At 45.9% G+C, this 21,695-nt stretch overlaps 1 protein-coding gene and 1 pseudogene across 1 annotated transcript; one reads left to right on the top strand and one right to left on the bottom strand.

Annotated features, from left to right (window-relative positions):
• Window positions 1-3,417: 3,417 nt before the first annotated feature.
• LOC134728458 (large ribosomal subunit protein eL32-like) lies at window positions 3,418-5,535 on the bottom strand (annotated as a pseudogene).
• Window positions 5,536-5,813: 278 nt separating this feature from the next.
• Window positions 5,814-21,683, top strand: CCDC65 (coiled-coil domain containing 65). The gene is made up of 8 exons (XM_008951149.4): window positions 5,814-6,188; window positions 6,666-6,833; window positions 16,113-16,282; window positions 17,109-17,247; window positions 18,413-18,610; window positions 18,823-19,041; window positions 21,037-21,189; window positions 21,275-21,683. The coding sequence occupies exons 1-8, from the start codon at window positions 6,057-6,059 to the stop codon at window positions 21,548-21,550; spliced, it is 1,455 nt and encodes a 484-aa protein (XP_008949397.1). The 5' UTR covers window positions 5,814-6,056; the 3' UTR covers window positions 21,551-21,683.
• Window positions 21,684-21,695: the final 12 nt, after the last annotated feature.

Genomic DNA, 21,695 nt, shown 5'->3' with positions numbered 1-21,695 from the left:
CCCAGGTAAATTGTACATATAAATGTAAAAGGCAGAACAATAAAGCCTCTAGAAATAAGGTAGAAACCTATCTTTGTGAACTTAGGATAGAAAAAAGACATCTTTTTTTTGGAAAGACTTCTTAAACAGTATACAAAAACCAAATAGTAAGCCGAAAGAAAAAGACTGATACACTTGTCTACATTTTTAAATTATTATTTTAAATTTGTGTGGGTACATAGTGGGTGTATATATTTATGGGGTACATGAGCTGTTCTGATACAGTCATGTAATTGACTACATTAAAAGTTTTAAATATTCTATTGGCCCAAACCAAACAAAACGTTATTAAAAAGGTGAAAAAAACGGTTGAATATTATGGTATGTGAATTAAATTTTTGAAAAAGAAAATAAAGTGAAAAGGTAAGCCACAGACTTGGAAAAGAAATTTGAAACACATATACTGATAAAAGACTTACACATCCAGAATACTGTATAAAATGAACTACTATAAATCAGTAAAAGACATACAATCTAACATAAAAATTGGCAAGAAACTTGATTAGATACACCACAAAAGAGGATGTTCAAATGGCAAATAAACATGAGAACGAGCAAATCCGGATTTGTCTTCTCTATACGCAATGCTTCTGCCAAAACTACCATCCACGGATTTACAGGATGTTTCATTCACCTTCATGGTGTTCCACACAGCATTGCTTCTGATCCAGGAATTCATTTTACAGCAAATGAAGTGTGGCAATGGGCCCATGCTTATAAAATTCACTAGTCTTACCATGTTCCCCACCAACTTGAAGCTGGTTTGACAGAATGATGGAATGACTTTTTTTTTTTTTTCTTGAGACGGAGTTTCACTCTTGTTGCCCATGCTGGAGTGCAATGGCATGATCTCGGCTCACTGCAACCTCTGCCTCCCGGGTTCAAATGATTCTCCTGCCTCAGCTTCTTGAGTAGCTGAGATTACAGGCATGCGCCGCCATGCCCAGCTAATTTGGTATTTTTAGTAGAGACGGGTTTTCTCCATGTTGGTCAGGCTGGTGTCGAACTCCTGACCTCAGGAGTTCCCTTCCCTTCCTTTCTTTCTCTCTTTCTCTCTCCCTCTCCCTCTCTCTCCCTCTCTCTCTCTTTTTTTGACTGAGTCTTTCTCTGTTGCCCAGGCTGGAGTGAGGTGGCACAGTCTCGGCTCACTGCAACCTGCACCTCCCAGGTTCAAGTGATTCTCCTGCCTCAGCTTCCCAAGTAGCTGGGATTACAGGCACCCGCTACCACACCCGGCTAATTTTTTGTATTTTTAGTAGAGATGGGGTTTCACCATGTTGGCCAGGATGGTCTCGATCTCCTGACCTCATGATCTGCCTGCCTCAGGTGATCCGCCCACCTCGGCCTCCCAAAGTGCTGGGATTACAGGTGTGAGCCACCGTGCCTGGCCTGGAATGACCTTTTGAAAACACATTTATGCTATCAGCAAGGTCACAACACCTTGCAAGGCTGGAGCATGGATCTTGTCTTTTTTTTTTTTGAGCATGGATCTTTAGAAGACTGTCTATGTTCCGAATCAGTGTCCAATACATAGGGCTGTTTCTTCCACAGCCAGGATTCATAGGTCCAGGAATTAAAGGATGGAAATGGGAATGGCACAATGCACAATTACCACTAGAGACCCCTGGCCACTTTGGGATCCTCATGGCTCTGTGTCGGCAGGCGAAGAAAGAAGTTACTGTGCTGGCTGGGGTGATTGATCCTAACTAGCAATGAAAAATTGGAGGCCAGGCATGGTGGCTCATGCCTGTAATCCCAGCACTTTGGAAGGCCAAGGCAGGCAGATCACCTAAGGTCAGGAGTTCACGACCAGCCTGGCCAACATGGTGAAACCCCATCTCTACTAAATACAAAAATTAGCCAGCCATGGTGGCGCATGCCTGTAATCCCAGCTACTCAAGAGGCTGAGGCAGGAGAATCATTTGAACCTGGAAGCCAAAGGTTGCGGTGAGCCGAGATCATGCCATTGCACCTGTAATCCCAGCTACTCGGGAGGCTGAGGCAGGAAAACGGCTTGAACTGGGGAGGCGGAGGTTGCAGTGAGCCAAGATCGCACCACTGCACTCCAGCCTGGGCGACAGAGCAAGACTCCATCTCAAAAAAAAACAAACAACAACAACAACAATAAATAAATAAATAAAAATACAAAAATTAGCTAGGCATGGTGGCGCACACCTCTATTTCCAGCTACTCGGGAGGCTCAGTGCAACCTCACTGAGCCATGGAGGGCCCAGACATTTGGTCAAACATTAATCTGGAGGTCAGGCACAGTAGCTTGTGCCTGTAATCCCAGCACTTTGGGTGGCTGAGGTAGGAGGATCGCTTGAAGCCAGGAATTTAAGACCGGCCAGGGCATCATAGCAAGACCCAGTCGCTACAAAAAAATTAAAATAAAAAAAAAATAGTTGGCTGGGCACAGTGGCTCACGCCTGTAATCCCAGCACTTTGGGAGGCCAAGGTGGGTGGATCACCTGAGGTTAGGAGTTCCAGGAGTTCGAGACCAGCTGGCCAACATGGTGAAACCCCGTCTCTACTAAAAATACAAAAATTAGCTAGGCGTGGTGGTGGATGCCTGTAATCTCAGCTACTCCGGAGGCTGAGTCAGGAGAATTGCTGAAACCTGCGAGGCGGAGATTGTAGTGAGCCAAGATCATGCCATTGCACTCCAGCGCAGGCTGACAACAGCAACAGCAAGACTATGTCTAAAAAAAAAAAAAAAAAAAAAAAAAAAAAACTGAGTATGGTGGTGCACACCTGTAGTCCCAGCTACTCAGAAGGCTGAGGTGGGAGGATCCCTAAAGTCCAGGAGTTCGAGGTTGCACTGAGCTACAATTGCATCACTGTACTCCAGCCTGGGTGACAAAATGAGTTTTCTGTCTAAAGAAAAATAAACAACAAAAAAAATTATTCTGGTTGTGTCTGTGAGGGTGTTTCCAGATGAGATTAACATTTGAATTGGATTGAGAATTAATTAGTGGTAGATTGAGTAAAGCAGATTGCCCTTGTAACATGGGTGAGCCTCATCCAATCATTGAAGACATGAATAAACCAAAAAGGCTGAGTAAAAGCAGCTCCTCCTGACTAACTGCCTAAGCTGAGGCAGTCTTTTCTGGCCTTCTGACTCAGACTGAAACATTGACTCTTCTTGGACCTTGAACTGGCTGGCTTTTAGTCTAGAACTACACATCGGTTCTCCTAAATCTCCAGGTTGCTAATTGCAGATCTTGGGACTTCTGAGCCTCCAATAATAACACCGATTGCTTATAATAAATAAATACACACATCCTAATGGTTCTGTTTTTCTGGAGAGTTCTGAGTAATGTATTATATTTCATATTTAAAACAACTTTATTGGGGCACATGTTGCATATCACATAATTTGCTTTTTTTTTTTTTTTTTTTTTTTAATACGGAGTTTCGCTCTTGTTGCCCAGGCTGGAGTGCAATGGCACGATCTCAGCTCACCGCAACCTCCGCCTCCCGGGTCCAAGCAATTCTCCTGCCTCAGCCTCCTGAGTAGCTGGGATTACAGGCATGTGCCACCACGCCCAGCTAATTTTGTATTTTTAGTAGTGATGGGGTTTCTCCATGTTGGTCAGGCTGGTCCCGAACTCCCGACCTTAGGTGATCCAACATGGTGAAACCCCATCTCTACTAAAAATACAAAAAATTAGCCGGGTGTGGTAGCGGGTGCCTGTAATCCCAGCTACTTGGGAAGCTGAGGCAGGAGAATCACTTGAACCTGGGAGGTGCAGGTTGCAGTGAGCCGGGACTGTGCCACCTCACTCCAGCCTGGGCAACAGAGAAAGACTCAGTCAAAAAAAGAGAGAGAGAGGGAGAGGGAGAGAGAGGGAGAGGGAGAGAGAGAGAGAGAAAGAGAGAAAGAAAGGAAGGGAAGGGAAGGGAGAAGAAAAGAAAGTAATCTACTTTCTGTCTTTATAGCTTGGCCTTTTCCGGATATTTCATATAAATGGAACCAAACAATATGTAATCACTTGTGTCTGGCTTATTTCACTGAGCATAGGGGTTTTTTTGGCCGAACATGGTGGCTCACGCCTGTAATCCCAGCACTTTGGGAGGCCGAGGTGGGTGGATCATTTGAGGTCAGGAGTTTGAGACCAACCTGGCCAAGATGATGAAACCCCGTCTCTACTAAAAATACAAAAATTAGGCAGGCATGGTGGTGACACCTGTAGTCCAGCTACTCGGGAGGGTGAGGCAGGAGAATTTCTTGAATCCGGGCGGTGGAGGTTGCAATGAGCCGAGATCACGCACTGCACTCTAGCCTGGGTGACAGAGTGAGACTCCAGTCTTAAAAAAAAAAAAAGGGTTTGTTTGTTTTGTTTTTGTTGTTGTTTCTTTTTGAGACAGGGCTGCTCTGTCACCCAACTGGAGTGCAGTGGCTTGACTATGGCTTGACCTCTGGGGCTCAGGTGATCTTCGCACCTCAGCCTCCTGGAGTAGCTGGGATAACAGGTACGCACCACCACGCCCAGCTAACTTCTTTTGTATTTTTTGTAGAGAAGGGGTTTCGCCACATTGCTCAAGCTAGTCTCAATCTCGGGCCAAAATGATCCTCCCGCCTCGGCCTCCCAAAGTGCTGGGATTACAGGTGTGAGGCACAGCGCCCAGCCTGCATATTCTTTTTGAGGTTCATCCACATTGTAGCTGGTATCCATAGTTTGTTCTGAATAATATTCCATTGTATGGACATAGCATATTTTGTCTACTCATTCACATGTTAATGGACATTTAGGTTGTCTCCAATTTTTCCAACTGGGCTATTATGAGTGAGACAGATAAGAAAATTCCTGTGCAAGTTTTTATGTGTATACATGCTTTCATTTCTCTTAGGCAGATCCCTAAGAGTGAAATTATTGGGTCACATGGTAAATTTATGTTTAACATTTTAAAAAATTGCCAAACTGTTTTCCAAAGTGGCTACACCATTTTACATTTCTACCACCAATATATGAGGGTTCTCGTTTCTCCACATTCTCTCCAACACTTATCTTTTTAAAAAAGGTTTTTGTTGTTGTTGTTTGCAGTTTTTACAGTTTTATTTAAACACAAAACATGCACATGAGCTGTCTACTCATTTTCTTTGCTGCGCAGCCTGGGATTGGGGTTGGTGACTCTGACGGCCAGCTGGGCAGCTCTTTTCCACGATGGCTTTGCGGTTCTTGGAGGAAACATTGTGAGCGATCTCAGCACAGTAAGATTTGTCGCACAACAGCAGCACTTCCAGCTCCTTGACGTGTGGACCAGGAATTTCCGGAAGCCACTGGGCAGCATGTGCTTTGTTTTCTTGTTGCTCCCATAATCAATGTTGGGCATCAAGATCTAACCCTTGAACCTTCCACGAACCCTGTTGTCAATACCTCTGGGTTTCCGCCAGTTACGCTTAATTTTGACATATCGGTCAGACTGGTGCCGGATAAACTTCTTGGTTCTCTTTTTGACGATCTTGGGCTTCCCAAGGGGTCTGAGGACGGTTTATAAAAGTGCACTGAGGGGAGGCTGAGACAGGAGAATTGCTGGAACCCGGGAGGCGGAGGTTGCAGTGAGCCGAGATCGTGCCCAGCCTAGGCGACAGAGAGAGACTCTATGTCAAAAATAAATAAATAAATAAATAAATAAATAAATAAATAAATAAATAAATAAAATGCACTGAGGAGACAGGTTTTTGAGAGTTAAAAGGACCCTCTCAAAAACCGACCGCGGTCCTCCACTGGGTAGGGGGCGCTCCAAGACAGGGACTCTTCCAGCCTGTTGCCTCTCCATGTTAGCGAGATCCTCGTTGCTAGGAGACTAGACGCGTCTTACCGTGGGAGAGCTCAGCCTCACTGATAGCCGGGGATCTCTCCTGTTCGAGGGCTGAGATCTCCGGTCCCACAACCGCCCACAACCAGGGGCACTTCTGGAAGGCCCCTTTCTAGGGACATTTTTCTTCTAAGCTCTGTAACGCGGGCCGAGGCAGACCGAGGCTTCTTTCCTGGATCCAATCCCCTGCCCCCATGCCTAAGAAAGAAAAAATGGCCAAGACGCCCCTGTCCGATGAGGAGCAGCTGCTTCTGTTTCAGCAGAAGTTGCTGGCAGAGGAGGAGATGGCCAAAAAGAAGGAGAGGCTCCTCAGCCAGTTCTTGAAGGTGATGGCCTTTTGCATTATGTCCTGCTCAACCCCATCCACCACCTGCCCTGGCCCTGTCACTGAGGAAACCTCATTTTCATCCTGACCTCCCCTCCTCCGGAAATCCTGAGACCCAGATACACTTAGATTTCAGGCAACATTGTTTGGGAGGCGGGGGTGTTCTCTGCGAAGCACGGAGGGGGTGCGTGGTATACGGCTTGGCAATCTTTACTGAATCCCAGAACTGGGACCGTAGGTCCTGTCAGCTGTCCCAGCTGTCTGGAATGCTGATATTCTCCCTGGAGATAGGTCATTACAAACAACATCCTACTCTGATGCTCCCACCCTGAAGGAAATTCACCCTTGCCCTCCCTAAATGCCATCAGGCCGTTCCCATCGAAAAGGGGTAAGGTGTCAGCTGACAAATTAAGAGTGATCTTGTTTGTTGTACTGAAAGGCCCTGACTTCCTGGAGGTATATTTATTCCTTCACACAGGACAAGCTGGCCAAGGAGGAACACAACAGTGCTCTGAACCTTAATAAGATTAACACACAGTGGAGAACTGTCCTTCGGGAAGTCAAGACCAGAGAACTTCATAAGGACATTGAGATCCTCAGCCAAACATTTGAACGAGTGGTGGACTGTAAGGACAATGTCATCAAGGTAGGCACTCTTTCCAAGGAAACCTTGAGTATGGCTTCCTGACCTCTTAATAGAATGAGCCTAGTGAATCCATCTTAAAGCCCTCACAAGACACAGGCTGTGAGAAAGCCAGGCTATTGGTAATAATGGTTTTCACAGAAATAAAAAATAGAATATTGGGCTTTCATCCGTCTCTCCCTTAGAGGACCCACTCTTCTTGTCATCTATTGCCCAAAACCAGTACTATCCAATAGTAGAGTCATAAGCCACAGTAGACATCACCCAGTGACTTGAAATGAGTCCCACACCTTCATTTCAATGTCAGAAGGCTCAGTTCCAGAGGGGAACTGACTTGCCCAAGGTCACATAGCTAGTCAGTGAGAGAACCAGGACTCCAGCATGTGTTTATTGATTCCCACTGCAGTGCTCCGTTCAACTAAATTGTCTGGCCTCTTGATTCAACTTCAGTGGCCCTGGATAAGGTTGAGAAGATCTCCATGGGTAAGAGCAGTTCTGGATTTCTAAGCAATTCAATCAGCCATCCTTATGCTCTTGGGAGGTTCTTGAGTTCTTGATTCCATCCTATCTTTTCTTCTAAGGGATTTTCTGTACCCCTTCTTTTGTCTTACTTTTAATATTCTGCCTCCATTTACTGCCTTCTCCTTAGTCTTTTCCATTATTTATTTATTTATTTATTTATTTGAGACGGAGTCTTGCTCTGTTGCCAGGCTGGAGTGCAGTGGCACAATCTCGTCTCAGTGCAACCTCTGCCTCCCAGGTTCAAGTGATTCTTCTGCCTCAGCCTCCCGAGTAGCTGTGACTACAGGCATGTGCCACCACGCCTGGCTAATTTTTGTATTTTTAGTTGAGATGGGGGTTTCACCATGTTGGCCAGGATGGTCTCGATCTCCTGACCTTGTGACCCACCCGCCTTGGCCTCCCAAAGTGCTGGGATTACAGGCGTGAGCCACTGCACCCAGCCAGAGTCTTTTCCATTTTCAACAAAACAAAGCCCACAGTAACAGCAAAATATACATTGCCAACATGGTATTCCCCCTCTAGAAAACACACATTTCTCTTTCATAGCCTAATCCCTGGGGAAAGAGCTCAGCAGACCCTGGGCAGCTTCCAGAGATAAATATTAAGAGTCCTCAAATTTGCAATAACCATTATTCATTAGAAGTCCACACCCCACCAGTTACACCTTATGGATTTTTTTTTTTTTTTTTTTTTTTTTTTTTTTTTTTGAGGCAGAGTTTCACTCTTGTTGCCCAGGCTGGAGTGCAATGGCGCAGTCTTGGCTCACTGCAACCTCCGCCTCCCGAGTTCAGCCTCCTGAGTAGCTGGGATTACAGGCATGTGCCACCACGCCCACTAATTTTGTATTTTTAGTAGAGATGGGGTTTCTCCATGTCGGTTAGGCTGGTCTTAAACTCCCGACCTCAGGTGATCCGCCCACCTCGGTCTCCCAAAGTGCTGGGATTACAGGCGTGAGCCACCACACCCAGCCACTGAGGAGTTTCACTCTTGTCACCAGGCTGGAGTACAGTGGCGTGATCTCAGCTCACTGCAACCTCTGCCTCCTGGGTTCAAGCGATTCTCCTGCCTCAACCTCCTGAATAGCTGGGATTACAGGCGCCCACCACCAAGCCCAGGTAATTTTTGTATTTTTTAGTGGAGACGGGATTTCACCATGTTGGCCAGGCTGGTCTGGAACTCCTGACCTTAGGTGATCCACCTGCCTCGGCCTCCCAAAGTGCTGGGATTACAGACGTTAGCCACCGCGCCCAGCCCATACCTTATGGATTTTTAAGAGGCTTTTTCAGACACTTATTGGAAGTTATCAAACACTTGATAAGAGGGCCAGGCACGGTGGCTCAAGCCTGTAATCCCAGCACTTTGGGAGACTGAGGCAGGCGGATCACGAGGTCAGGAGATCGAGACCATCCTGGCTAACACGGTGAAACCCCATCTCCACTAAAAATACAAAAAATTAGCCGGGCGTGGTGGCGGGCACCTGTAGTCCCAGCTACTCGGGAGGCTGAGGCGGGAGAATGGCATGAACCCGGGAGGTGGAGCTTGCAGTGAGCAGAGATTGTGCCACTGCACTCCAGCCCGGGTGACAGAGCGAGACTCCGTCTCAAAAAAAAAAAAACACTTGATAAGAACAGCAGTGTTCATTGCCTAGTGTTCCATTATTGGAATGCTAAGTTTGTGGGAGTTATGTATCTCGTACTGTTCAAGGTCATCGCCAAGATCTGATTTTTCACAAAAAATATTTGCAACCTCAGGCATGAATGGGTTAAGGGAAGCTGAGTAGTTGGCCAGGTTCACCCCGAGACAATTAACTTCTTCCTACACAGCAGCCTTGCAGCTTATGATAACAGTTCTTGCTTAGGTAGATCACACACTGTTAATATTAACCACCTTCAGGGTCATTCCTGAATGAGACTACACATATTAAATGTGGAAATGTTAGTGATCCTCACTATCTCTACTTCTTCACTTCCATTTTACCCTGTATCCCACAACATCTGATTTCTACCCTTCTCTAGGAAACTGCTCAGGTAAAGGCCACTGGTTCAGAATTGTGGCTACTTTTCATCATTTAGTCTTTATCTAACCTAACCTGTCTATGGCACTGACATTCTTGGTCATGCCCTGGGTCTTGAAATTCTCCTTTGGCTTGCATGACACCATTCTGTCATTTTTCCTACCTCTGGGACATAAATCAGTCACTCCAGTGAGTTTATCTTCCTTTCTCCATCCTCTGAACTTCAGCATTCCCCGGATTTCTGAGTCTGGCCATCTCACCCTTTAACCAGTTTTCTAGGGCCAATCTTACACATTACCCTGGCTTTATTTTATTTTATTTTTTGAGACAGAGTCTCACTTTGTTGTCCAGACTGAAGTGCAGTAGCACAATCATAGCTCACTACACTCAAGCTCCTGGGCTCAAGTGATCCTCCCACCTGAGCAGTTGGGACTACAGGCTCTCACTATGACTGGCTAAATTTTTAAATTATTTTAATTTTTAGTAGAGACAAGGTCTCGCTGTGTTGCCCAGGCTGATCCTCCCACCTCACCCTCTGGAGTAGCTGGGACCACAGGTGCATACCACCTCACCTAACAAATTTTTAAATTTTTTATAGAGATGCAGTCTCGTTATGTTGCCCATGCTGGTCTTGAACTCCTGGCCTCAAGCAGTCCTCCCACTTTGGCCTCCCAAAGTGCTAGTATTACAGGCATGAGCCACTGGGCTCAGTCCATCCTAGATTTTGCATCTATCCCTGACCTCTGTTACTAAGTGTTGTATAAGTCGTCTACTTTAAAGTAGTTTTCAAAGCTATACCCTGCTGTCCTTTTCCACTGTCCTCCTGTAGTTGAGACCTGGGCATCATCTCTAACCTACACTATTAGTAATAGTTTCCTGTTTTCCACCCTTCACATTGAACTGCCTCTAGATTCTCTGCAGAACTACCAGGATTATTATTATTATTATTATTATTTATGTATTTATTTATTTTATTTTTAGACAGAGTCACCCAGGCAGGAGTGCAGTGGCACAATCTTGGCTCACTGCAACCTCTGCCCCCCAGGTTCAAGTGATTCTCCTGCCTCAGCCTCCTGAGTAGCTGGGATTACAGGTGCATGCCACCACGTCCAGCTAATTTCTGCATTTTTAGTAGAGATGGGGTCTCACCACATTGGCCAGGCTGGTCTCTAACTCCTGGCCTCAGGTGATCCACCTGCCTCGGCCTCCTAAAGTGCTGGGATTATAGGCATGAGTACCAGGATTATCTTTCTAAAGCAGAAATCTAATCCTGTCACTCCACTGTTTAAATCCTAGTGGTTCCCCCATCTACAGGAAAAAATCCAGACTCCACAGTAAAAACATCAAAGCCCTCATGATCTGGTTCCCACCTGTACTTTTCTTTCTCTTTTTTTGTTTTTTTTTTGAGATGGAGTTTTGCTCTTGTTGCCCACGCTGGAGTGAAATGGCGCGATCTCGGCTCACCGCAACCTCCACCTCCTGGGTTCAAGCGATTCTTCTGCCTCAGCCTCCCAAGTAGCTGGGATTACAGGCATGTGCCACCACGCCCAGCTAATTTGGTATTTTTAGTAGAGACGGGGTTTCTCTATGTTGGTCAGGCTGATCTCGAACTCCCCACTTCAGGTGATCCACCTGCCTTGGCCTCCCAAAGTGCTGGGTATTACAGGTATGAGCCACCACACCTGGCCTCTGCCTACCTGTACTTTTCATAGCCAGCCTTGTTTCTTACCTGTGCCTTTGCACATGCTATTCCCCGTATCTGGAATTCTCATCTCCATTTCTTCTCCAGTAGTCCTGGCAAACTTTCTTATTATTTTTATTTTTATTTATTTATTTTTTTGAGATGGAGTCTCATTCTGTCTCCCAGGCTGGAGTGCAGTGGAGCGATCTTGGCTCACTGTAACCTTCGCCTCTCGGGTTCAAGTGATTCTGCTGCCTCAGCCTCCCAAGTAGCTGGGATTACAGGCGTGCGCCACGACACTCAGCTAATTTTTGTATTTTTAGTAGATACGGGGTTTCGCCATGTTGGCCAGCTGGTCTCGAACTCCTGACCTCAAGTGATCTGCCCACTTCGGCCTCCCAAAATGTTGGGATTACAGGCGTGAGCCACCGCGCCCAGCCTCTTTTTTTTTTTTTTTCTGAGACGGAGTCTCACTCTGTTGCCCAGGGTGGAGTGCGGTGGTGCAATCTCTGCTCACTGCAGTCTCCACCTCCCAGGTTTAAGTAATCCTCCTGCCTCAGCCTCCTGCATAGCTGGGACTACAGGTGTGCACCACCATGCTGGCTAATTTTTGTATTTTTAGTAGAGACGGGGCTTCATCATGTTGGCCAGGTTGGTCTGGAACTCCTGACCTCAGGTGATCCGCCTGCCTCAGCCTCCCAAAGTGCTGGGATTACAGGAGTGAGCCACCATGCCTGGCCATCCTGGCAAACTTTCATTCCTCCTTCAAGAGTTGATAGAAATGACATCTCTTATGAAGCCTTTCCCAGTGCTTAGTCAGATGTAGGCACTCAATCCTTTATATCTCATTGTCACTCAATAAATCATCAACCTTAGAGCAATTTCCATGTTATGTTGTGATTTTCTATTTATGTAACTCTTCCTACTAGACTGTAAGCTCCTTTGGGAGCAGTGGGCATATCTTTTTATCTCTGAATCCTCAACATCCAGCACAGTGCTGGTACATAGCAGGGGTGAGGTAAACATTTGTTGAGTGAGTGAATAGTCTTCCATTATCAGAACCTATTTCATAAGATCCTTTTATCATTGTAAACATATAAGGTAAAAGCTATCTCTGTGTAGAGGTCATGGTAGTTTACAGTGAGTGGACTCAAGGTGCCTGGATCATGTGGGCAATTCCGTAAATGCTTTTCTGTTTAATCTTGTTTTACTTTTTTGAAGGTAATACACTCACATTATTCAAAATTCAAAAGAAAAAAAGGTTATATAGAGAAAAGTTCCTCCCCACCAGTGCCTTCCAGGAACCCAGTGTTCCTTCCAATAATTCTAGTTTCATAAGGAAACTTTTTTCTTTTTTTACATAAATGATCTTATTATATACTATTCTGCACCTTGCTTTTTTCACTTAATAATATATCTTGGAGGCCGGGCACAGTGGCTCATGCCTGAAATCCCAGCACTTTGGGAGGCCAATGCAGGCGGATCGCTTGAGCCTAGGAGTTCGAGATCGGCCTGGGCAACATGGTAAAACCCTGTCTCTACTAAGAATATGTAAATTAGCCGGGCGTGGTGGTATGTGCCTATAGTCCCAGCTACTGGGGAGGCTGAGGTAGGAGGATCACCTGAGCCTGGGAAGCAGAGGTTGCAGTGAGCCAAGATTGTGCTCATATATGTAAGAGATTGTTCCATATTTTCCCATAAAGAGCTTCTTATTTTACAACCGCATACTATTCTGTATTGCAGTTTAACACATTACTTTCTCCTCTGTATTTTTATTTTGGTAACTGGATTTAGATGCTTAGCGATGTTGTATCAAAAGGCACATATTGTCTAGCTCTCTTTTTGTGATGTTAGCAGCTGTTGATCCATTAAATCATTGGGAGATGCAAAAATGCTTATTTTTAAAATGTTTAAATTTTATTTTAGAAATAGAGATGGGGCCAGGCACAGTGGTTCATGCTTGTAATCCCAACACTTTGGGAGGCTGAGGCGGCAGATCCTTTGAGCCCAGGAGTTTGAGACCAGCCTGGGCAACATGGCAAAAACCTGTCTACAAAAAAACTTAAAAATTAGCTGGGCATGGTGAAAATTAGCCTGTAGTCCCAGCTACTCAGGGGGCTGAGGTGGGGGATCAATTGAGCCTGGGAGGTTGAGGCTGCAGTGAGTTGTGATCATGCCACCTGACCCCAGCCTGGGTGACAGGACAAGACCCTGACTCAAAAGAAAAAGAAATCGAAATAGAGATGGGGTCTGGATGTAGTGATCCGGTAAGAAAAAAAAAGAAAAAGAAATAGAGATGGGGGCCTCACTCTGTTGCCCAGGTTAGTCTCAAACTCTTGGCCTCAAACCCTTGCTTCAGATGATCTTCCTGCCTCAGCCTCCCAAAGATCTGGGATTACAGGTGTGAGCCACTGTGCCTGGCCTGATTTTCTAATAGTATTATTCATTTTTTGTTCATTAGCTTGAGTATTTCTGAAAAGAGATACTTCCCCTCATTTTCTATTCAATTACTCAGAGCTATAGTTTATATAGGAAAGGCAAGATAAATGCTTGATTCTTTCTCTTGCCTTTATTTACCAGTTTTTAAAAAAAATTGGTTGTCTGGTATCCTCCAGTGATAACTGATTAAAAAAAAAAAAACTTCTGGCTGGGCACGGTGGCTCACGCCTGTAATCCCAGCACTTTAGGAGGCCGAGGATGACGGATCACGAGGTCAGGAGTTTGAGACCAGCCTGACCAACATGGTGAAATCTCATCTCTACTAAAAAATATAAAAAATTAGCCAGGTGTGGTGGTGTGTGCCTGTAATCCCAGCTACTGTGGGAAGCTGAGGCAGGAGAATCACTTGACTCTGTGGGGAGGAGGTTGCAATGAGCCGAGATCGCACCACTGCACTCCAGCCTGGGCGACAGAGTGAGACTCCATCTCTCTACTAAAAAATAAAAAAATTAGCTGGCCATAGTGGCGGGCTCCTGTAGTCCCAGCTACTCAGGAGGCTGAGGCAGGAGAATGGCGTGAACCCGGGAGACGGAGCTTGCAGTGAGCCAAGATCGCGCCACTGTGCTCCAGCACTCCAGCCTGGGCAACAGAGCGAGACGCCGTCTCAAAAAAAAGAAAAAAAAAAAATTCATGTGCACTTGGCTTCTCACAGCATGACTGTTAGGCTCCTGGAGGGACCATCCTAAGAACAAGCATTCTAAGGGGCGGGAAGCAGAAACTGCCAGGCCAGCCAAGGGTTATGCCTGGGACTGGCATAGTGTCACTTCCACCATATTCTGTTGACCCATGTAGTCATAGGGTCTGCCCAAATTCAAGGAGCTGGAAGAAGAGACACCACCTTTTGATGGGGAGTGGCAAGGTCACATAGCAGAGAATTGTAGGATGGGAGATATTGCTGTGATTTTCTTTGGAAAATCTGCCTCAGTGAGGCACTTCATGTTGGTTCCTGGGTCCTTCTGACATGACCCTTTTGGTCTTTTATAGTTTCTTTGCTATTTTTTATGATAAGATACCCCAGGTTCTGCCAGGTGCGGTGGCTCACGCCCATAATCCCAGCACTTTGGGAGGCCAAGCCAGGTGGATCACAAGGTCAAGAGATCGAGACCATCCTGGCCAACATGGTGAAACCCTGTCTCTACTAAAAATGTAAAAAATTAGCTGGTCGTGGTGGCATGCATCTGTAGTCCCAGCTACTTGGGAAGCTGAGGCAGGAATCGTTTGAACCTGGGAGGCCAAGGTTGCAGTGAGCCAAGATCGCACCACTGCACTCCAGCCTGGTGACAGAGCAAGACTCCGTCTCAAAAAAAAAAAAAAAAAAAAAAAGATATCCCAGGTTCAACTTATTTTCTGCATCAGACCTCAAAGCACCCATTTCTCCAAGAATCCCTGATTCTTTTCAGTGGTAGCTACATCACTGCAAATGTTAGTCATCCACAGGACACTGGCTGGCTTCATGGGGCTCTTTGCTATCACTTCTTTTTCTTTTTTGAGACGGAGTCTCGCTCTGTCACCCATGCTGGAGTGCAGTGGCGTGATCTCAGCTCAATGCAAACTTGGCCTCCCGGGTTCAAGCGATTTTCCTGCCTCAGCCTCCTGAGTAGCGGGGATTATAGGTACGCTTCACCACACCAGCTAACTTTTGTATTTTTATTATTTATTTATTTATTTATTTATTTTGAGACTGAGTCTCGCACTGTCACCCGGGCTGGAGTGCAGTGGTGCAATCTCGGCTCACTGCAACCTCTGCCTCCCAGGTTCAAGCAATTCTTCTTGCCTCAGCCTCCCAAGTAGCTGGGATTACAGGCACCTGCCACCATGGCCGGAATTTTTTTTTCTTATTTTTAGTAGAGATGGGGTTTCACTATGTTGGCCAGGCTGGTCTCGAACTCCTGACCTCATGATCCACCCGCCTTGGCCTCCCAAAGTGCTGGGATTACAGGCTTGTGCCACTGCGCCCGGCATTTTTGTATTTTTAGTAGAGACAGGGCTTCACCATGTTGGTCAGGCTGGTCTTGAACTCCTGACCTCGTGATCTGCCCACCTCGGCCTCCCAAAGTGCTGGGATTACAGGTGTGAGCCACCGTGCCCGGTCTTTTTTTTTTTTTTTTTTGAGACAGGGTCTTGTTCTGTCACCCAGGCTGGAGTGTAGTGGCATGATCACAGCTCACTGCAACTTTGAACTCCTGGGCTTAAGCAATCCTCCTGCCCAGGCCTTGTGAGTAGCTGGGACTACGGCCTGGGTAATTTTTATGGGTTTTTTGGTTTGTTTGTTTGTTTTTGTAGAGATGGGGGGGTCTCACTATGTTGCCCAGGCTAGTCTTGAGCTCCCAGGCTCATGTAATCCTCCCACCTTGGCCACCCAAAGTGTTGGGATTACAAATGCGAGCCACCTTGCCCAGCCCTTGCCATCACTCTTGCTTTACACAAGAGTGAGGAGGACAGCCGGCATTCTTAAAGTCAAAGAATTGGCATTAGGAACAAAGAAAAAACTGCCAGCTGAATATATTTTTATTTTCTCACAGAGATGCTATTCAGCTGGAATGGTAACTCTCTCTTTCTGGCCTAGTCTTTAGCTAAAGACCTGTCCGAAGCCGAGGAGCAGTACGCCCGTGCCCTGCGCAGCCACTTGCACAATGTTGACCAGCTCTTGGCCCTGCAGAGGCGCCGGCTCAGTCTCCTGGAGGAAAGTTACAACATGGAGCTGGAAGCCCTAACCAAGGAGTTTGAGACAGAAAGGTATGGGGGCCTAAGAGAAGATGGGGAATTGAATCTAGGGGAGTGCCCAGAGTCTGTGTCAAGGAGTTGCCTGTAAGCAAGTGGCTAGTATCTTGGAGCATCCCACATTGATTATCACAGGACCCCCAGCAGAGAATATCTTGGTTCCTTTTAAACAAACTCGGGCTTAAGTTTGCAGCTCTAGCTTCCCTTTACTCACGTCAGGTCCCTGTCTGTGTACCTTCACCACCCACTTTCTTCTTTTTTTTCTTTCACTATTTTTTTATTGTTTTATTTTTTTATTTTGTTTTGTTTTTTCAAGACGGAGTGTTGCTCTGTTGTCCAGGCTGGCATGCAGTGGCACGATCTCAGCTCACTGCAACCTCTGCCTCCCGGGTTCAAGCAATTTTCCTGCCTCAGTGTCCCCAGTAGCTGGGATTACAGGTGCGTGCCACCACACCTGGCTATGTTATTGTTTTACTTTTTTAAATAACTTTTTTTTCTTCTTTTTAAATTTAACTCCTCAAATTCCTTTTACCAACTACCCACTTTCAACTATCAAAATCCTACCCATTTGGCAGGGAACAGGGATGGGAGAGAGACTTCTCACTGTAACCTTTTGTACTTTTTTTGTATCACATGAATGTATTACCCATTCAGAAATCAAAATAAAATAACCTTACTCATTCTTTCTAGCCCTAAAAAGAGTAAAGCCTTCCCTCTCTCTTTTCTCCATCAGTACCTAAGAGTTTGTACCATTCACATAGATTACATACTGCTTTGAATTGTCATTATTGGTCAATATCCTGTATCCCTCAGAGCAGGGACAGTGTCTTGTCTCCTACAGGAAGACAATTATTGACCAACATGAGAAAGAGATTCACTATCTGCAAGATATCTTCATGGCCATGGAGCAGAACTATATAGATTCTGAGTATGAAAGCAAGCTGGAGTTCCAGAGCATGTGGAATGATCTCAAAAACATGGTACGGAGGGAGAGTAGATAGGCAAGAAGTGGGAGGAGGTGATAGAAAAATGCTCAAGGAGGCTGGGCACAGTGGCTCACACCTGTAATCCCAGCACTTTGGTAGGCCAAGGCAGGAGGATCACTTGAGACTGGGAGTTCAAGACTAGCCTGGGCAACATAGGGAGTACCCCCCATCTCTACTGGCCCCCCAAAAAAAGAAAGAAAATAGCCAGGCGTGGTAGTGTGTGCCTATGGTCCAAGCTGCTTAAGAGGCTGAGGTAGGATGATCGCTTGAGCCCAGAAGATGGAGGCTGTAGTGAACTGTGATAGCAACACTGCCCTCCAGCCTGGGTGACAGAGCGAGACCCTGTCTCAAAAAAATTAAAAAAAGAAAAAAAGAAAAATGCTCAAGGCTACTAGAGGTAGAAGAGACCCCTTTAGCCAACACAGTCAATAAAACATCTATTGCCCCTGTAGGTATCCCTAATGCTTTTTGTAATTTTGTGAAAATTGGTTGGGAGGGAGGACCATTCTAAATTGTCAAGGGAATGCATTTTAGAGCTAAAAAGCACCAAGGAGATCATCTGGCTTCACCCCTGTGATTTTCAGATGAGGAAAGTAAGGCACAAGTAAGTAAAATGACCTGCCAAAGTCATGCTGCTGGTTTGCGGTAGAATCAGGAGAATCTAGGTCTCCTGCCCCTTGATCCAAAGTGCTTTCCACTGTCCTCGAGGTTGCAATCTTAGCCAGCCCACAGACCTAGGTTTGGGTATGGAGTTCTTTGTTTTTATTTACCCCACAGTGTTTTATACAATTTTTTGAATAAGCATCCTACACTTAAAAATTGGAGATTTCACAAAAACATCCAAATTTTCAGCTTCCCTTGAAAAATTTAAAGATCTGGCAACACTGGGCCACATTTCCAAATGGCAAGGCTCACGTGGAGCTCAGTGACTGCCCCTCCTCCTCCCAAATGCAGCATTTCCTCTCCAGTTCACCACAGGCCCCACCCGGCCCACAAAACGTATTTATATCATCTGCCTGGTCTTGTGTAGGCATTTTCATGGGAGACCTCTGTACTAAACTATGCTACAAACAGTTCAAGAGGGTGGGATTGCTGGTAGAAGTGAAAGGGCACTAATAAGGTAATTCCAAACATTTGCTATTTTGGGGTCACTTGCTAGAATTTAGAAGAGAAGCACTTTCTAAGACTGCACCTGGAGAACATAGTAGAAGATCTGTGGAGAAAGTTCCAGGATGTACTCAAGAATTACACTGATGCCACAGAGGATCGAAAGGCTGCCTTTGAGACCCTGCAGGTGAAGGATGAGAAGAGCTCCAAAGAGATTGAAGTACAGATGAAAAAAATACAGAAACTACAGGTTAGTGTAGCCACCTGGAAATACTCACTGCTTTAAGTGCTCTATTATCCCCTCTTTTGCTTCCCCTTGTTTCCCCTGGGCCTCATCACTGATCATTGGTTGGGAAAAGATGATATGCTCTGATTTCAGTCCCCAGGCAGCCCTTTTACCTGTCTCACTGAAGACCCTCAGTTGGTCAAGTAGATTTCCCCTAATCTACTCTGTTCCTCTAGGATGCCATAACTATTTCAAAAGGCAAGATCATGATACACAGCCGTGAGAGTGAAGATGAGAACCGGTATATCCGTAATGACAAGGAATTGGTCCTGGTACAACTGCGAAAACTTAAGGCCCAAAGGACTCAGGCCCGGGCAGCATCCCAGAAGAACTTAGTCAGACTCACCCTGGAAAGTAATGCCACCCTCAAGGCCCTGAGAAAGATTGTTGATAAGGTAACACAGGGGAGAGGACTATCAGAATAAAGTCAAGGAAGCTGCCTCCCTGCAAAGTGAAAGGGATTTGGAAAGGATAGCGGGGGCTTCTTCCTGCTTCCTGGCTGAGTGGACACTTGGAATACCTTTTTTATTCCATGTTTCCTCCCCTCTTACATTAAATTAAATTAATTTATTTATTTATGTATTTCTACAGATGGGGTCTCACTGTGTTGCCCAGGATGGTTATGAACTCCTGGCCTCAAGCAGTCCTCTTGCCTTGGCCTCCCAAAGTGCTGGGATTAGAGGTGTGAGCCACCCTGGTGAGCCCCTTCCTACTTTTTTTTTTTTCTTTTTGGTGAGACAGGATCTGTCTCCCAGGCTGGAGTGCAGTGGCACCATCTTGGCTTACTGCAACCTCTGCCTCCTGGGCTCAAGCATTCCTCCCGCCTCAGCCTCCCCAATGCACAGCTAACTTTTGTATTTTTTGTAGAGATGGGGTTTCGCCATGTTGCCCAGGCTGGGTCAAACTCCTGGCCTCAGATGATCTTCCCACCCTGGCTTTCTAAAATGCTGGGATTACAGGCATGAGCCACTGCGTTGAGCCCTCTCTTACATTTTAATTAATTATTATTTTTTGAGACGAAGTTTTATTCACTCTGTTGCCCCGGCTGGAGTGGAGTGGCATGATCTTGGCTCGCTGCAACCTTTACCTCCCCAGTTCAAGCAATTCTCCTGCCTCAGCCTCCTGAGTAGCTGGAATTACAGGTGCGCACCACCACACCCGGCTAATTTTTGTATTTTTAGTGGAGACAGGGTTTCACCATGTTGGCCAGGATGTTCTCGAACTCCTGACCTCAGCGATCCACCCACCTTGGCTTCTCAAGTGCTGGGATTACAGGCGTGAGCCACCGCGTCTGGTCTACATTTTAAATTGAAATGAATTGGCCAGGCATGGTGGCTCATGCCTGTAATCCCAGCACTTTGGGAGGCCAAGGTGGGAGGATTGCTTGAGCCCAAGAGTTTGAGACCACCCTGAGCAACACAGGGAGAGCCCATCTCTACCAAAAAAAAGCTGGGCATAGTGGCACATACCTGTGAGCCCAGATACTTGGGAAGCTGAGATGGGAGGACCACTTGAGCCTGGGACATCGAGGCTGCAGTGAGCCAGGACTGCACCACTGCACCCCAGCCTGGGTGACAGAGTAAGACCCTGTCTAAAAAAAAAAAAGAATTAATAATGAATGAGTTTTGGCTGGGCGCAGTGGCTCACACCTGTAATCCCAACACTTTGGGAGGCCGAGGCAGGTGGATCACTTGAGGTTGGGAGTTCGAGACCAGCCTGACCAACATGGAGAAACTCCATCTCTACTAAAAATACCAAATTAGCCAGGCATGGTGGCACATGCCTGTAATCCCAGCTACTCGGGAAGCTGAGGCAGGAGAATCGTTTGAACCCTGGAGGCAGAGGTTGCAGTGAGCCGAGATTGTGCCACTGCACTCCAGCCTGGGCAACAAGAGCGAAACTCCATCTTTAAAAAAAAAAAAAAAAAAAAGAATGAGAGAATGAGTTTGTTTTTTTTTAAAGGAATTATTAATAATGAATGTTTTTTTTTTTTTTTTTTTGAGACAGGGTCTCGCTCAGTTGCCCAGGCTGGAGTGTGGTGGCACCATCTCGTCTCACTCCAGCCTCTGCCTCCTGGGCTCAAGTGATCCTTCCATCTCAGCCTCCCCAGTAGCTGAGACTGTAGGCATGTGCCACCATGCCTGGCTTTTAAATAATTTTTTGTAGAGATGGGGTCTTTCTATGTTTCCCAGGCTATGAATTAATTTTACAATAAGAAAATACTTGGAATAGTGTGTGTTACACGGTAACCTCCATTTGCTATATGTATTTATTGCTATTGTTTCCCACTTGGATGAGTAGCTTCCCTGGGTTCAAACAGGGGAACCAACTCCACTAGCTTCCCTCTTCACGCCCTTTCCTAATATAAACTCTCTTTCTACTTCAAATAGGGTGAAAAGATCCTTAAACTTGCTGAAATATGTAGGAAATTTGAAACCGAGGAAGAAAAAGTGCTGCCTTTTTATTCATCAGTATTGACTCCTAAGGAGCAGGAGGGGATTCAGGAGAATAATCTAGAAGAGCTTACTGAGGAGCTCACCAAGGTAAAGCCCGGGGGATGGTGGGGCATTGGGCAGCATTTGCTAATGGGTCTCGCTGCACACCTTCTCCCTGTAACTCCACTCCCAGGTGATGGTGGACTACATAGGAATGGAGAATTTCTGGAAAAGGTACAACAAAGTGAAACTGGAGCAACTGAGCCTCCAACATAGACGAGCCCAGCTGCTAGATATCAATGGGAAGCTGCGGGAGATGCTGAAGCAGTACTTGGATGGCATCTCAGTGAGTGACGAAGTGCTGAGCCAGCTCAACCCACTCTTTATAGTCAACTATCAAAGCAACTTACCCCAGCCCTTGTCCATACGTATAGCCCATCCAGGTGATAAACAACATCCAACCACTTAAAATATAATTGAAGCAGCCCACATGATCTTCCACAACCTGTGATCTAAGGAAAAAAATCTTTCAACTCCTAGAGATTTTTTTTTTTTTTTGAGAAATGTAGGGATGTTGCTATTAAAAATTTCCATGGAGTTTATGAGCTCTTTAT

The sequence above is a fragment of the Pan paniscus genome, chromosome 10 (assembly GCF_029289425.2).
Source record: "Pan paniscus chromosome 10, NHGRI_mPanPan1-v2.0_pri, whole genome shotgun sequence".
In the NCBI taxonomy this organism is placed as follows: Eukaryota; Metazoa; Chordata; class Mammalia; order Primates; family Hominidae; genus Pan; species Pan paniscus.
The sequence above is the reverse complement of the archived record's forward strand: the minus strand, read 5'-3'. Positions and strand labels throughout refer to the sequence as shown.